The sequence below is a fragment of the Diceros bicornis genome, chromosome 1 (assembly GCF_020826845.1).
Source record: "Diceros bicornis minor isolate mBicDic1 chromosome 1, mDicBic1.mat.cur, whole genome shotgun sequence".
Taxonomy (NCBI): domain Eukaryota; kingdom Metazoa; phylum Chordata; class Mammalia; order Perissodactyla; family Rhinocerotidae; genus Diceros; species Diceros bicornis.
Window position 1 is genome coordinate 8,663,523 of NC_080740.1, and position 15,108 is coordinate 8,678,630.

The 15,108-nt window shown below is 41.2% G+C and overlaps 1 protein-coding gene across 1 annotated transcript in view; it reads left to right on the forward strand.

The window, feature by feature from the left end:
• THBS4 (thrombospondin 4) overlaps window positions 1–15,108 on the forward strand; it is a 44,667-nt gene that overhangs the window by 2,217 nt on the left and 27,342 nt on the right. Inside the window, exon 2 of the mRNA XM_058569359.1 lies at window positions 4,182–4,385. Within this exon, the coding sequence (XP_058425342.1) occupies window positions 4,182–4,385 (204 nt within the window). The remainder of the gene's footprint in view (window positions 1–4,181; window positions 4,386–15,108) is intronic.

A 15,108-nucleotide genomic window follows, 5' to 3' on the forward strand; every position in this document is an offset into this window, starting at 1 on the left:
TCCTCTTTTTGCTGAGGAAGACCGGCTCTGAGCTAACATCTATTGCCAATCATCCTCCTTTTTTTTTTTTCCCCAAAGCCCCAGTAGATAGTTGTATGTCATAGTTGCACATCCTTCTGGTTGCTGTATGTGGGACGCGGCCTCAGCATGGCCAGAGAAGCGGTGCGTTGGTGCACGCCCGAGATCTGAACCCCCGGGGCTGCCAGTATCGGAGCGTGCGCACTTAACGGCTAAGCCACAGGGCCGGCCCGCATATATCTTTTCAAGTTAGTGTATTCATTTTCTTCAGATAAATACCCAGAAGTGGAATTGCTGGATCGTTTCATAGTTCTATTTTTAATTTTTTTAAGGAACCTACATGCTGTTTTCCATAGTGGCTGCACCAATTTACATTACCACCAACAGTACACGAGGGTTCTCTTTTCTCCACATCCTCACCAACACACTATTTCTTGTCTTTTTGATAATAGCCGTTCTAACGGGTGTGAGGTGATATCTCATTGTGGTTTTGATTTGCATTTCGCTGATGGTTAGTGATGTTCAGTACCGTTTCATGTACTTATTAGCCATCTGTATGTCTGTTGGAAAAATGTCTATTCAGATGTTTTGCCCATTTTTAAATCGGATTGTTTGTTTTTCTGCTACTGAGTTATATAAGTTCTTTATATATTTGGATATTAACCCCTTATCAGATATATGATTTGCAAATAGGTTGCCTTTTTTACTCTGTTGTTTCCTTTGCCATGCAGAAGCTTTTTAGTTTGAGGTAGTCCCACTTGTTCATTTTTGCTTTTGTTGCCTTTGCTTTTGGTGTCAGAAAGGAAGCTTTTTAACACAATTCAAAAGTTTTCTTATGGAAGAAATTATTGGAAGGTTTGAATTTATGGGTATAATGTTTTGTGTTACATGAAATCTTGGCATTTGAACACACAACTTCATGGTGTGCTGCAGATGGGGATTTTGCTTCTCCTACACAAAGGTGCCTGTTTTATGGAGACTTGAAATCAGGCCATACTACCGAAATTGTCTCATTAATTTAGTTGCTGTAGATTACCTGATTAAGTGAAGTTTCTGATAGATTCTTTTATTGAGTTAATTAGTCATGCATTTATCAGCTTAACTGGATAATTTGCTTATCTCCTTTCTCCTCTGAGCTGCCTTGCTAATTTTATTAGTATGTATTCAATTTTCATACCATGGTATTGGACTCATTGGTAGCAGTAATTTCACCTCTGACACTAGAAGATTATGTTTAGATCCTGGCACTATTGCTAAAATGTAGTAACATTAATAGAAAACTGTAGTGTCTCATTTCCTTGTCAAAACACTTTCCAAACTCATTACTAATCCCAATTTTGCCTCTTGAGAGAGAAACCAGGGGATTAGATGAACCATACAGATTGAAATGCGGTACATTTAGCTTGAGCTAAATTATAGAAGTACTCATAGTCAAAGCAAGAATCAGAAATACCAAGAGTTCAGTTTTGAATTCAGTGCCCATACCTTAAACACACGTCTCTTTTCTGAAGATGCCTTGTCCTGAAGGAAACTTGTACCATGTTGCTTTATTTCTCTTTGCGCTCACTGTTGGAAATGTGAAGTTTCCAGTTCTTTGGAAGTTTAAAAATTCTGTTTCCCCCTTGAAGTACAGTAAGCAGCACTCTTCATTTGAGGGGAATGTGAGGTGCTAGAAGGAACATAATAGATATCCCAGTACTTCTAGTGTGAAATTCATTATTATGTAAGGTCCTTGCTACACATGAGGAAACAATGCAGATCCAGTCTGAAGACAGATTGTCTTTTAAAAAGAGTAGACATTCTTGAGTAACTAGGTCTTTGCCTGTTTGTTTTATAACTTTTATTTATTTTTTTCTTATTACAAAAACAATATTTGTTCATTGTTAAAAAATAGAAAATTGGATAAGCAAAAGAAAAGGAAATAAAAAATTTATAATTATACAACCCAGAGATAGCCACTACTTATGTTAACATTTTGTTGTGTTGTCTTTCAAATCTTTTTCTACACAAATATATATTTCAAATGGAATCATTTATATGTATAGTTTTATGATCTTTTTTCCACTTAATATGTCATAACCTCTTTCCATATCTGTAAGTATTCAGCTGCATTACCCTTTTTCTAGATAGTATTCCGCTTTTTGGAAGGACCAAAATGTATTTATGCAGGGTTCTAATATAGGGCTCTTACGTTGTTTCCAGTGCTTTGATATTATAGATAATAGTTTGTTGAACCATTGCAGTGCCACAGAGAAAGGATGGCTAAAATCTCCTTAATCTCTGTCAGGCCCTTCTTTCTCTGCTCAGGGCCGTTTATGTTTTCAGAATGAAGTGCTATGCCAACAGAGCTTCAGGTTTCTCACCTCTTCCCATTAGATTTTCATATAATTCCTTCCTAAATAGAAACTCTAGAATTACCACTGATGGTGATTTGTCTTTGTACCTAAATAATCTACCATGTTATCTATTATTTCCTTAGGATGAATTTTTGTAAGTAGAATTTCTAAGTCAAGGAACATATATGTCTTAAATACTTTGATACTGTTCTTTACAATGTCTTCAGAATGTTTATACTGGTTTAGATTTTACCCACTGGTACATAACAGTGCCCATTTCCCTGAACCTCACTGACAGTAGGGTATTATTATATTTGTTGTTTTTCCAATTTGATGGTGAAAATAATACCTTATGGTTTAAGTCAGCAGTTTCTTCATCGTTAGTTAGGTATATGAACATTTATATATATACTTACTTGCCATTGTAACTCTTTTTCTGTAAAGTGCTTTTTCATGTTCTTTGCCCATCTCTCAATTAGGATGCTTATTTTATTGATTTCTAAGAGCTCTTTATAAGTTACGGATACTGTTACCCTTCAGTAACCGGATTATTGTATCCAAGAGAGAGCTCTAGAGGCTGAAGTTTCTCCAGGCTATGGAACCGTTTAAATAATATTTGCATAAACCAACAGAAATACTAAGTAACTTCTAGTCAGTATTACCCAAATTTGGCCTTTGCCTTTTAAATAACCCTGGACATACTCTCTCATAGCTTTCATAAATATTACAAAGTTTGAGAGAAAGTACTGCTGACTTCATCAAAAGCAACTTATACAAATACGAATGCAGGTTCTAGTTTTTGTAGACCAAATCTGTCAGTTAAGTTACAGTCAAGAAATAGAAACCACATTGTTTTGTTTCCATATTGGGAATTTTTTTTATTGATGTCATAATAGTGTATAACATTGTGCAATTTTACTTGTACATTATTGTTTGTCAGTCACCCTATAAATGTGTCCCTTCACCCCTTGTGCCCAGCCCCAACCCCCTTCTCCCTGGTAACCACCAAACTATTCTCTCTGTCCTTGTGTTAGTTTATCTTCCACATATGAGTGAAATCATGCAGTGTTTGTCTTTCTCTGTCTGGCTTATTTCGCTTAACGTAATACCCTCCAGGTCCATCCATATTGTTGCAAATGGGATGATTTTGTCTTTTTTTTATGGCTGAGTAGTACTCCATTGTACATATATACCACATCTTCTTGATCCACTCATCAGTCGAGGGACACTTGGGTTGCTTCCACTTCTTGGCTACACCTTGAGATTTTTTAACAGAGAAATATTGGAGAACTGTAAATGCACAAAGGGAACACTTTGGTCTCACAAAGGTAGCAAATTGTTTTGCTGCCACTGTATCCCCCACCACATCTCTGCTTTCTGCTGCGATCCCTGTGTCATTTATCACTGACCGGGAAAATACAGTTGGTTCTGGTCCAGGAGGTGCATGCAGGAGGACCCCAGGACATAAGAAAAACAATGACTTGGATGCTCTCACTTGTCCCCCTGGTACTTTAAGCCTTTAGTGCTTTTCATAGTGGGCATTTTCAGAGCCCCTTCTTCAGCCAGATGCAACTCAGGGTTTGCACCTTTAGTCTCTTGGAGGCTATAGCCTAGTGATGAATATTGTGCTATATTTCTTCTGGTTCAAATGTCCAGCCCCTGTACAAGTGCTAAGGAAGAACTGGTGAGTTTGGCAATGTGGAAAAATGATTACAATATTAGTTTATGTTACTTCATAGCTTACTGTCAAATTGTCCCCCCTCAAAAAACGTGTTTGCCCGGAAGTTAAACCTTTCACTGATTCCGCTCTCTCCCCATTCTCCCCAGTCTTTGACCTCCTCCCATCCTCCAGCCAGAGGCTGAACCCCGCTGTCCTGCAGCCACTCCTGACGGACCCCACCCTGAACGAGCTGTACGTGATCTTCACCTTCAAGCTGCAGACTAAGAGCTCAGCTACCATCTTCGGCCTTTACTCTTCAACTGACAACAGCAAATATTTCGAATTTACTGTGATGGGACGCTTAAACAAAGGTGAGCAAATGTGCAGAAATCATTCTCTTAAAAATCCTCTTTTCTGGGGCCGGCCCCGTGGCGTAGCGGTTAAGTGTGTGTGTTCCACTGCTGGCGGCCCAGGTTCGGATCCCGGGTGCGCACCGATGAACCGCTTGTCAGGCCATGCTGTGGTGGCATCCCATATCAAGTGGAGGAGATGGGCACAAATGGTAGCCCAGGGCCAGTCTTCCTCAGCAAAAAGTGGAGGATTGGCATGGGTGTTAGCTCAGGGCTGATCTTCCTCACCAAAAAAAAAAAAAAAAATCCTCTTTTCCTGTTCCAGGATTCAGGGTCTACTTTCCTTAAGATGATTCCCTTGTACAATTATATTCTCATCTGCCATTCATTTCAGTTTTCAAAACCAAATTCTTCTAATTCAACATTTACCTCTATGGGGAGAGTGAGTTGATATTGGGAGAAAGAATGAAGAATTACTTGTGGCCAAAATGCCCTTTGAGAGAAGGTCAAATACTGTATGATCTCCCTCATTAAGTAGTAGATAATAACAACAACAAACAAACACATAGAGACAGAGATTGGATTGGTGGTTACCAGAGGGGAAGGGGGGAGGGAGGAGAGTGAAAGGGATAATTCGGCACATGTGTGTGGTAATGGGTTGTAATTAGTATTTGGGTGGTATAGATGGTATAGAACAAGATGTAATCTATGCAGAAATAGAAGTATAATGATGTACACCTGAAATTTATACAATGTTATAAACTAGTGTTACTGCAATAAACAAAAAATTAAAAAAAAAAAAGAAATGCAACTGATAAAAAAAAAAGAAATGCAACTGATAAAAAAAAAAAGAAATGCAACTGATTAAAAAAAAAAAACGTGCCCTTTGACATTCTCCCATCCTCATGTTATTTTGGATCCAGTCTGGAAGAGACAGGATCCAGGACAATTAGGCCACTGTCTCAGTCAGCTCGGGCTGCTATAATAAATACCATAGACTGGGTGGCCAGACATTTATTTCTCACAGTACTGGAGGCTGAGAAGTCCAAGATCAAGGTGCCAGCAGATTTTGTTCCTGGTGAGAGCCTGGGTCCTGGCTTGTAGACAGCCAGCTTCTTGCTGTGTCCTCACATGGCCTTTCCTCAGTGCATGCCAGTAGGGAGAAAGAGAGCTCTTTGTCTTCCTTTTCTTGGAAGTCACACCCTCATAACCTAATCTAAACCTAATTACCTCCCAAAGGCCCACCTCCTAATACCATCACATTGGGGGTTAGGGCTTCAACATATGGATAGTAGGGGGACACAAACGTTCAGTCCCTAACAGCCACCGTGCCATTCTTATGTTCCCTTGGAAGCATGTGCTTAGCAGACCTAACTCCTAGCTCTGCAAGCACCTTCCTGAGCTTGATGGAGAGAATAGACCTCAGCCAGGAGAACTAAATGGACAGCTCTCTTTCCTACCTGTTTCGTGCCAGTTTACACAGATCTGTCACCTGTTTGGTCCCTCTACTGTCAAATGTTTCGCTGTCAAAGTGAGTTACTACAAGTAGTAAGAAATGACTCCCAAAGAAAAGGTCACTATTTTTTCATCTCCTTCTCCTCCACCCATGCCCTGGGGACAGCACCTGTTCCCGCTTATTGAGGAATGTGACAGATAACGTGTTCGTGCTGCCTCATGCTTTTAATAAAAATGGGAGGACCGGTCCTTCTGGCTAGATTTTATATTTATTTCAGTTTGCTTTACAACGTAGATACTTCTAGTGCTTCAGACTCTTTCTTAGATTCTAATTGCAATTGAACACTTAAATTTGCAGGCGTTAGGAGCTGAAATTCCTAATTCTTAGCTTTCATAGGACTATAGAGTTAAAAGCAAGAAGGAATGGGACTCTAACTCCTTCTTTTATGTCAAGTTCCAACCTCCTCCTTGCGTCTTCCCACCCCATTCGCAAGTCTGCTTTGTCGGTGCCTGCTGGCCTCTCAGGGGCTGTGGTGAGGTTTCAGATAATGAAGGGAGTCTGGGGACATGGTTCATGATTCAGCGGATGGTTCAGCCATTCCTGCCCCCTCTGCCACATCGTCCGCCCTGATGGGAGGTAATTTTGCCCATCTCTCTGCCTTGAATCAGCCCCATTTTGCCTCACAGCTGTTAAAGGGACTGCTCATCTTCTAATAACCCCGCTACTCAGTTCGTGATCTGTAAAATTCACCCTTCATCTAAAGTTCAGGAGCTTCTCACTAAACTTTCTATTTTAGATGCACTGGAAGATTTTTCTTTTAGCTCATTCAGCTTAGTGGCTAAAAGGCCCTCTGTAGGGTGAAAAACTCTGCTTCTAGCTTTTTGCCCTCACTGAATCTCACCCTGTATTTCTAAATTGGCCAGCATGTGTGAACCCATTGTGGAAGGTCTATGTCGCCTGGAAACACAAGCAAGTAACTTCTTCTTTCTGTTTTTATAGGCAGGGGTAACACTGGATATATGGGCAGGTAGATGGATAGGTAAGGGGGTTGTTAGTGCATTTCCAAGAAGAATCACCAGTCATGTGGTTCAGCTATAAATACCAGCTGATCGTCATGTTAGAGGAGAAGATGAAAGGGTTGACGAACATCCTTCCACCCTCCAACCTACTAGAGAAGATAAAAAGCTCTTAGAAAATATTTTTTAGAAGTCCTAAAAGAGAGGCTGGCCCGGTGGCATAGTGGTTAAGTTCGTGCACTCCACTTCGGCGACCTGGGGTTTGCAGGTTTGGATTCTGGGCGCGGACCAACGCACCACTCATTAAGCCGTGTTGTGGCGGTGTCCCATATACAAAATAGAGGAAGATGGGCACAGATGTTAGCTCAGAGCTAATCTTCCTCAGCAAAAAGAAGAGGATTGGCAATGGACATTAGCTCAGAGCCAGTCTTCCTCACAACAACAGCAGCAATAAAAGTCATAAAAGAATCCAGAAATGAAAATTCTCAGGAAACAAAGAGGAATTTATACTAGTATTAGAGTTTGGAGAGTTGAAGAATTTGACATAGAGAAGTTTCACTGGAGCAATAGGGAAAAGTACAGAGATTTGCCATCAATGGTAAATCTGCAAGTTTCGGGAAGGAGAAGCAGCCTGTTCTGACTAGAACAATAAGAAGAAGTCACTGGGTCCATCAGGTCCAAGGAAAAGATGTGACATGTGGTTGTGACTCCTCATGGAGGTGTTCAGTGGTGGCCGTGCAGGCCTGACATAAAGTATGGAGGGCAGGGGGAGAATCGTCTTCCTGGAAGGTGAGCCTCGTCGTTATTCAACTGGTAAGGCTCAGCTCCTTTCCTCTTCTGTTGATTTGCATGGAAAACAGTGAAAAAAGAAATCAAGATGTATCTCTACCGACTTGAAACACCTGAGTAGGAAAGAGGACCCATCTCCCCCTCCATTAAAGGTCATGACTGGGGAGAGGGAGACGACATGGATAGTATGAAAGAGCAGGATGTGTGGTGTGGGCCCTAGATGAGCTCCTGTAGTAAACTAAACTGTAGTTCGTGAAGACTGCAAAGAATGAGTTTGCCACTGAGCTCTCTGCTCCCATTCTCACACTCTTCAAGTCCTCCCACCCATGGCCACCCCATTACTGTTCACAAGTGTAACTTGGATCAAGTTATGCCCGACCCCAGAGACCTTTAGTGGCTCCCCATTCCCAAGTGAATAAGGTATAAACACCCCTGCTGGGCGTTCAGGGCTTTCCACTGCGTGACCCCCAACCAGCCTTTCCACCTCCCTCCTTCCAGCCCTCCATGCAGCCTGTGCTTCAGCTAGATGAACCAGCTACCGTTCCCTGAACCCACCTATGCTGTCTCTCCTTCTCCATCCTTTTGCACTTGCCCTCTGCTCCCCCTGGTACGTATCCTGCACCATCTCCAGACACCAAAATCCTACACATGCAAGACCCATCTCAAACTCTTTCTGACATCTTTCCTTATATAACTTTGTACCTCCACAGAAGTCACTAAGCTTAGTTTTTCTTGTACTTGAATTACTTCTAGCTCTTCTTTCCAGTAGGTTGTAAGCTTCCTCAAGGCAGGGACTGAGCATCCCTTAACTCGCCTTTGTGTCTACTGAATCCCCTGGCACAGTGCCTTGTACACAGAAGTGGCTCATGAACAGATCGAATAGAATAAATGGAGGCTGAGAAGAGTAGCCTTGTTTTTAAAGAAGACGTACGTTATTGTGGAAATTCTGGAAGTACACAGTTCAAACTCATATTTGAGTGAATGAATGTTGAAGACCATTTGGATTAAAATATAAAAGAAATACAAGTAGTATTTCTGATAGAAATGATCTATCAGATTATTAGTAATACAGGTGATATAATCTTGATAGAAGTAAGCATTCTACAGAAACCACCTGGCTGGGTAGAAGATATGGTTGATGCTTTTCTTGTATCTGGCATAGAGACAACCTTCCAGTTAGTATCCTAAGTTTGAGTCACAGTTAAAAATCCTAACAACTGTGTCACCATGAATACATCTCTGAATCACTCTTAGTCTCAATTTACTATCTCCAAAGTGGAGATGGTAATAGTTATGTCACAGGTTGATAGCAAGAACTGAATTATATAAAGTACAGTAAATTTTTCAGACTGTGCAGCTCAATAAAAATTCTTAGAGAGAGAGAAAGATCTACTATTTAGGCAACTGTTTTCCAAAGATGATTATTTGGCGAACTCTGGCTTGCCTTGATGAAAGCTTCACCTTTCAGAAAAAGCGAATGAATAGAACTGCTTCTTAGTCTTAATTTGATCACCACAGAAGAACAACTTGGTGCTATGGAAATGAAAAGAACCCCAAGATGCTGCAGTAATGACTGGAGAGAGTCAGTCAAGCTCCTTAGCCTAAGGATAGGAGGTGTCAAATAGTTCAGAGTAGTGGTTCTGAAGCCTGCAGGCTAAGGAGAGCTACAGCTCGAGAGAGATGGAAGAGTTTAAATATTAGAATTCTGAACTCAATAATGAAGGGGAAAAAGTCAGGTGCCTCAAACATTAATAATAGTATTTATGGAGTCCTTACAATGTGCCAGGACTGTGCTAAAAGCTCAACACTCATTTTCCCTTTTAACTTTCATAATAATCTTATGAGGTGCCCTTGAATGAACTCAATTTTAAAGTGGTCGTATGCGGAAAATGGAAAGAACTTTAGTGAACTTTAGGACAAACCCCCAGAGGGTTATATTATTTTTTCATGTATTTTGGGATTGCCTGGAAAAGAAATCTAGGATTATTTGAAGACAAATGGGCTTACTAAAATTTAAGTCATACTAAACTTTTTTTTCAGTGAAGTTTCTAAGCTGACAGAGCAAAAAGATACTGTGAGCATAATGTACCTTGACTTCAGAGAAGAATTTTATGAAGTCACTCATTATACCTTTCTGAATAATGTAAAGAAGCATGAGCTAGATAAATAGCGCTGTTAGGGGTTGATAAACTGCCTTATAGCAAAGTATCTAGTGGTTTTTGACGAGGCTCTATCTCGGGCATTGAACTGTTCAATCTATCAGTGACTTAGGTGAGAGCATAGACAGTGTTTTATCCTGTTTGCAATTGGCACAAAGCTGGAAAAGACATTTGAACATATTGGATGCTGTCATCAAGATTTACAAGGTGCTACCAGACTGACACAATGCACCACAATCAGGCAGATCAAATTTAACAAGAATAAATGTAAATCCATCATCTAGGAGTGGGAAGTCAGTTGCAGAAGTACAGGATGTGGGAGACCTACCTAAGAGTTCTAGTCACCAGCATTGAGAACCAGTCAGTGTGGAGCACAGTGCCCGACACATCATAGTTGCTCAAAAATGTTTGCTGAATGAATGAATGAACAAATACAGTGATGCAACTGTTTTTAAAAAGCTTCTTCAATTTTAGGCTCCGTTAACGCATTCATGTGGCCAGATTAATGGGGCTCGTCGTCCCCCTGTCCTCTTAATTGTCTAGGCCACATCTAGAATGTTTTGTGTAGTCCAGGGCACATTTCACGGGGGCACTGTCAAGTCAGAGATTACCTTGAGGAGAGTCACCAGTCCACCCCTCTGGACCCTAATTTTTACCACCAGTCAAAAAATTAAAGGAACTGGAGAAATAAAGCCAGACAGATGACATGAGAGAGATGAAAGTTGCCTTAAAAAATTGAAGAATATCATGTGGATTGAGGATAAGACTAAATCTATCTCTAGCTCTGAAGAGTAAAATTAGGACCCATTGGTAGAAGTCAGAGGAAACAGATACTGGCTCTGTATTAGGAAAATCTTGGAGAGCAATCCAAAAGTGAAATGGGTTTCTCTGCAAAGTAATGAGGTCCTTGTTGCTGGAAGTGTGCTGGTAGAGGCTGTGCTTTTATTGAAGGGATTTGTGAAGTGAGATATTAAGCTGGATGACTTATTATGCTAATGTTCTGTGGCTCTCCTAAGGCTAAAGAGGTTCCTTGGGCGCTTAAGAAATTGCTCTGCAGCTGTCTCCTGTAACATGACCTTGGGATTCTGTGCAAACTCACAGCTTTGTCACCTACCAGGTAGTGGTATACAGTGATGAGTCTCAATTTCTCCAAATATAAAGCCTGCTGCAGATGTTTAATATAATTGCTATGCTTCCTTTCACTGGGTGATTTCTTTGCTGTGTGTGTGTTTGTGTGTGTGTGTGTGTGTGTGTGTACTCTGTACACTTTACATTTGTTCAAACCACTATAAGAAAATTTGGAAACATACGGGCTGCATTTATCACACCTGGAAGTCACCCAGAGTACTTTCAGGAAAAGCAATTTGATGATTTACCTTTTATATATAGTTCCAAAGCACTAAAGTTACAAAGACCTACTATATAGGTCATAAAGATAAATAAGCAAAGGCAAACAAGGATATTCATCACAAGAGACATTAATGGCAAGAAGGCGTTTTTTAAATGTACAATTATTTAAAAAGAAGAGGAAAGGTTGACAGCGATGGCTTTCATCATATATTTAAAAGTGCCAAAGAGCAAAGCCATTTGCCAAGCAAAGCGGAAAGTCCCAGACTACCTTCACTAGTTTGCGGCCTGCAGGCCAGGTCACTCTGAACTCCTTTGCCCAAGCAGACAAAATATTATCATTTCCAGTTCTTTAAAGCTGGCACTCTGCTTCATTGCTTTGACATTCAACACATCATAATATTTTTGACTACCAGGTCCACTTTTCAAAAACTCTTTTGAAAATCCTTCCCCAAGGTAGCAATATTTCAAATCTTCATTGCTTGAGTTTGCTTTTTCATCTCCTGCCAGTCACTGAGATGGTATTTAAGCAGGCTAGGCGACGTGGTTCCTGTGTCAGGCTGGTACCAGGCATGGATATGTAGCCGTGAAGTCAGGTCCCAATTGTCAAGTGCACAAAGATGCAAGTTTAGAAGAAAAGGATTTATATAAATAAACCCATAGAAACTGTCCCCTACCTTTTAATAAAAGATTGTGGGTTAAGAAAAAAATCAGAGTGGACACATGAATACTCTATTTCATCTAATTTTTTGCTCAGTAAGTAGTTGTACTTGATGCTCTCATTTGCTATGGTGTATGGGAAAATTAGTAAGAAACAGACTCCTGGTCCCAAGAGTTTCTGCTCTAATAGAGAAGATAAGAAATAAACAAAAATAAATACACTAATACCTACATTTATATAGCAGTTTATAGTTTTGCATTTTCTTTTTTTTTTTTCTTGGTGAGGAAGATTCACCTTGAGCTAACATCTGTTGGAAATCTTCCTCTTTTTTTGGTTGAGGCAGATTAGCCCTGAACTAACATCCACGCCAGTCTTCCTCTATTTTGGATGTCGGATGCCTCCACAGCACGGCTGATGAGTGCAGTGGGTCCACGCCTGGGATCCGAACCAACGAACCCAGGCCACGGAAGCAGAGCATGTGGAACTCCAACCACTCGGCCCCGGGGCCATCCCCCTAGTTTTGCATTTTCTTATTTGACCACCACTAAAAACAAAATGAAGTAGGAGGGGCAGCTTTTATGAACTCCATTTAATACTTTAAGAAATGAACACTTGGCAAAATGAACAGGCCCAGGGTCACATAGCTGTTCAGTATCTGAGCCATGACTGGAATCCAGGTCCTGGAAAAGTACATCTAGAAAAGTACGGAGAAAGTGTTGTGGGAATTTGAACAAGACAGATAACTTCCAACCAGGGGGAAGCAGGAAGACTTCAGGGAGTAGGGTCCATTTGAGCTGGATCTTGGCTTCAGGAGTGTAGCGATGTTGGAGCAAGAAGGAGAACAATGGAGAAGAGAACATTCCACAAAGAGAGAGAAGGATGAGGGAGGCTGGAGAAAGCAAGAGAGAGGCGGAAATGTAGAACAGGTTGTTCAGCCTGGCAGGGCATCGGCAGCCAGTTGGGTGGGGAAGGGTGGGGCTGGTTCTGGGGTGAGGAGTTTAGATACTGTTGAGGAACCACTAGAGGGCTATTGAAGGATTTCATCTGCTTGCTTGTGTGTGACTTGGAGAAGGCAATAACTTGGTCGGAACAGTCCCATAAGAAGCTCAAGCTGTCGGTACAGAAAAACTTCAGACAGAAGGCAAGTCAGGAATCGGGCAGAGAAACCCAGAGATGGAACAGAGTAGAGGTGGAAGCGCCATTAGAAGACCTGAGCCTTCAGTCTAATCAGATGTGCTCTGAGTTTTTTGTCCTGTTCCACAAGAGAGCCAGGCCGAAATCACCGAGCACACTTCTTTCAGCTGGTGGTGAATGAAAAGGGAGCAAGAGAACTGAGTGTGCAGCAGCTGAAGAAACAGAATTGTCCCCGCTGACTCTCCCTGAGTGCAGTGCTCCCGGGTGGAGATGGGCAAAGGGTGGTGGGCCCGGAAGAAGATGACTCCTTCCAGCTTCAGGGCACTGCCTTGTCACCCCTCCTGGAGGGGTAATGACCGCCCTACTCGCTCTGTAGTGTTTTCTCCTCACTTTGCTCCCCTCTGCTGTGTATGTGTTGGGCTAAGATAGGGCGAGGTGAGCCCTGGGAAGGGGGGCAGGAGAGAGGAAGGAAGGCATGTTTGTTGTCTTCGTCCAATTTTGCCACCTCTGAAGAAGGTCAGGGAGACTACCACCCAGCAGGCCTCAGGCACCCGTGGCCCGAACTCTTGGCTGTTTCCAGACTCGGTCTGACTGATGTAAAAACTGGGGTTGTCTTACTGCTCTGAAGATAAAATAAGTGTAGAAGCCCTGAAGTAAGGACTTTGCGATAAAAATGAAAAATGGAAGCCATAAGAGAAATGAGAATTATTGGATCTAGTATGAAGAATGGTGAATGTCAAAGCACTTGATAATTTTTCTGCCGACAGACATTGTGAAGATGGAAGTTTCCATAATTCTTCTTTTCCTTTTTCTCCTCTTGGTATTCTCACAAGATCTAGGAGCATGAGGAATTCATCATTTCAGTGTTGCATTGCAATACACGGCAAGGCAGAAGGATAGAATCCCCTTCCCTGACAGCATGAACACACAAGTAGGTTTTGCTACCTACAGTAGATGCTGAATTGCTGCTCTCTGAACTTTTTGTTTATATATGAAAAGCTCTCATTAAATGCAATCATTTACTTATTCATTGAAAGTTCATATTCACAATATTTAATGTGTACCTGTTATGTGTAAAGTACTCCACTAGGTACTATTTATAAAATTAACCTTAACACAGTTCCTTTATGAAAATAAATCATGCCCCACACGCCCTGGGAGAAGGCCTGTTAAAAGCAGGCAAGATGCCCATGTACATATGTTTCCTTTGAATTCCACAGAAATCTCAGTTTAGGGAGGAAAACCAAGGGTATTTGTTTGAAGCCACTATGTCTATTCATTTAAACTGTTAATGTGCAGAACAGCGGTTGTGGCTGTAACAAGAATAAGGAGATATTGAGTATACGTGTCTACGACTGAACTCAAAGTTGGTGGTCCAAGTGGTATTTTTATTGGCCTGTAAAAACACCAGGTATCAATTTTCCCTGTCTTTTGGGTACCATATATGCCTCCAATTTCCAGCCATGCAGTTATCACTATAAATTCTCAACAATATTAAATAAAGGGGTAATAATTCTGTTGAACCCCATATTTAAAATATCTCAAGAATGTCAACTGTCTGTTTTCTTCCTTCCCACTGTTTTCTTTCTTTCATACCACATTTGTTTAAGTCTTACCAATACTTTACTTCAGGAAACATAGTATTATACTACAGTCATAGAAAGGCCTTCTAGCCCGTCTGTCTTGCCAGGCCTCAGCAATTCTTTTCTCTCAGTAAGCAAGTGGTGGTGACCATATAGGCAACGAGAAGATCTCCTGACTCCTCCTGGCATCTCTCTACATCACAGAACCTGATGGCACCTGGCCCACGCCATCCATGGTCAAATGGAAAAGCAAATCTAGACAGATTTTAGGGGGTGGCAAAATCAACCTAGAAAGTCTAGTATATTTGGAGAAAGTCTTCAAATGCATCCTGAAAGTTTCACAGTAGTGAATATTTTCTCTGGCAATATTGCAACATAAACAGGGATTCCTGGCTGGCTACTCCATGGGGCAACATCGAGTTGGCGTTTACACTCTACAGGAAAGGTACCTGAGGAAAAATGGTCTGAGTTACTTTCTGCAAGTCATTCAGACTGACAGCAGCACAGTTTGGGTATATGTGTGTAATTCATTTCTTTTTCACTTTTTTGACTTAAATAAGTAATGCGTGTTTTCTTGTAGAAAAATTAGACAATGAAGA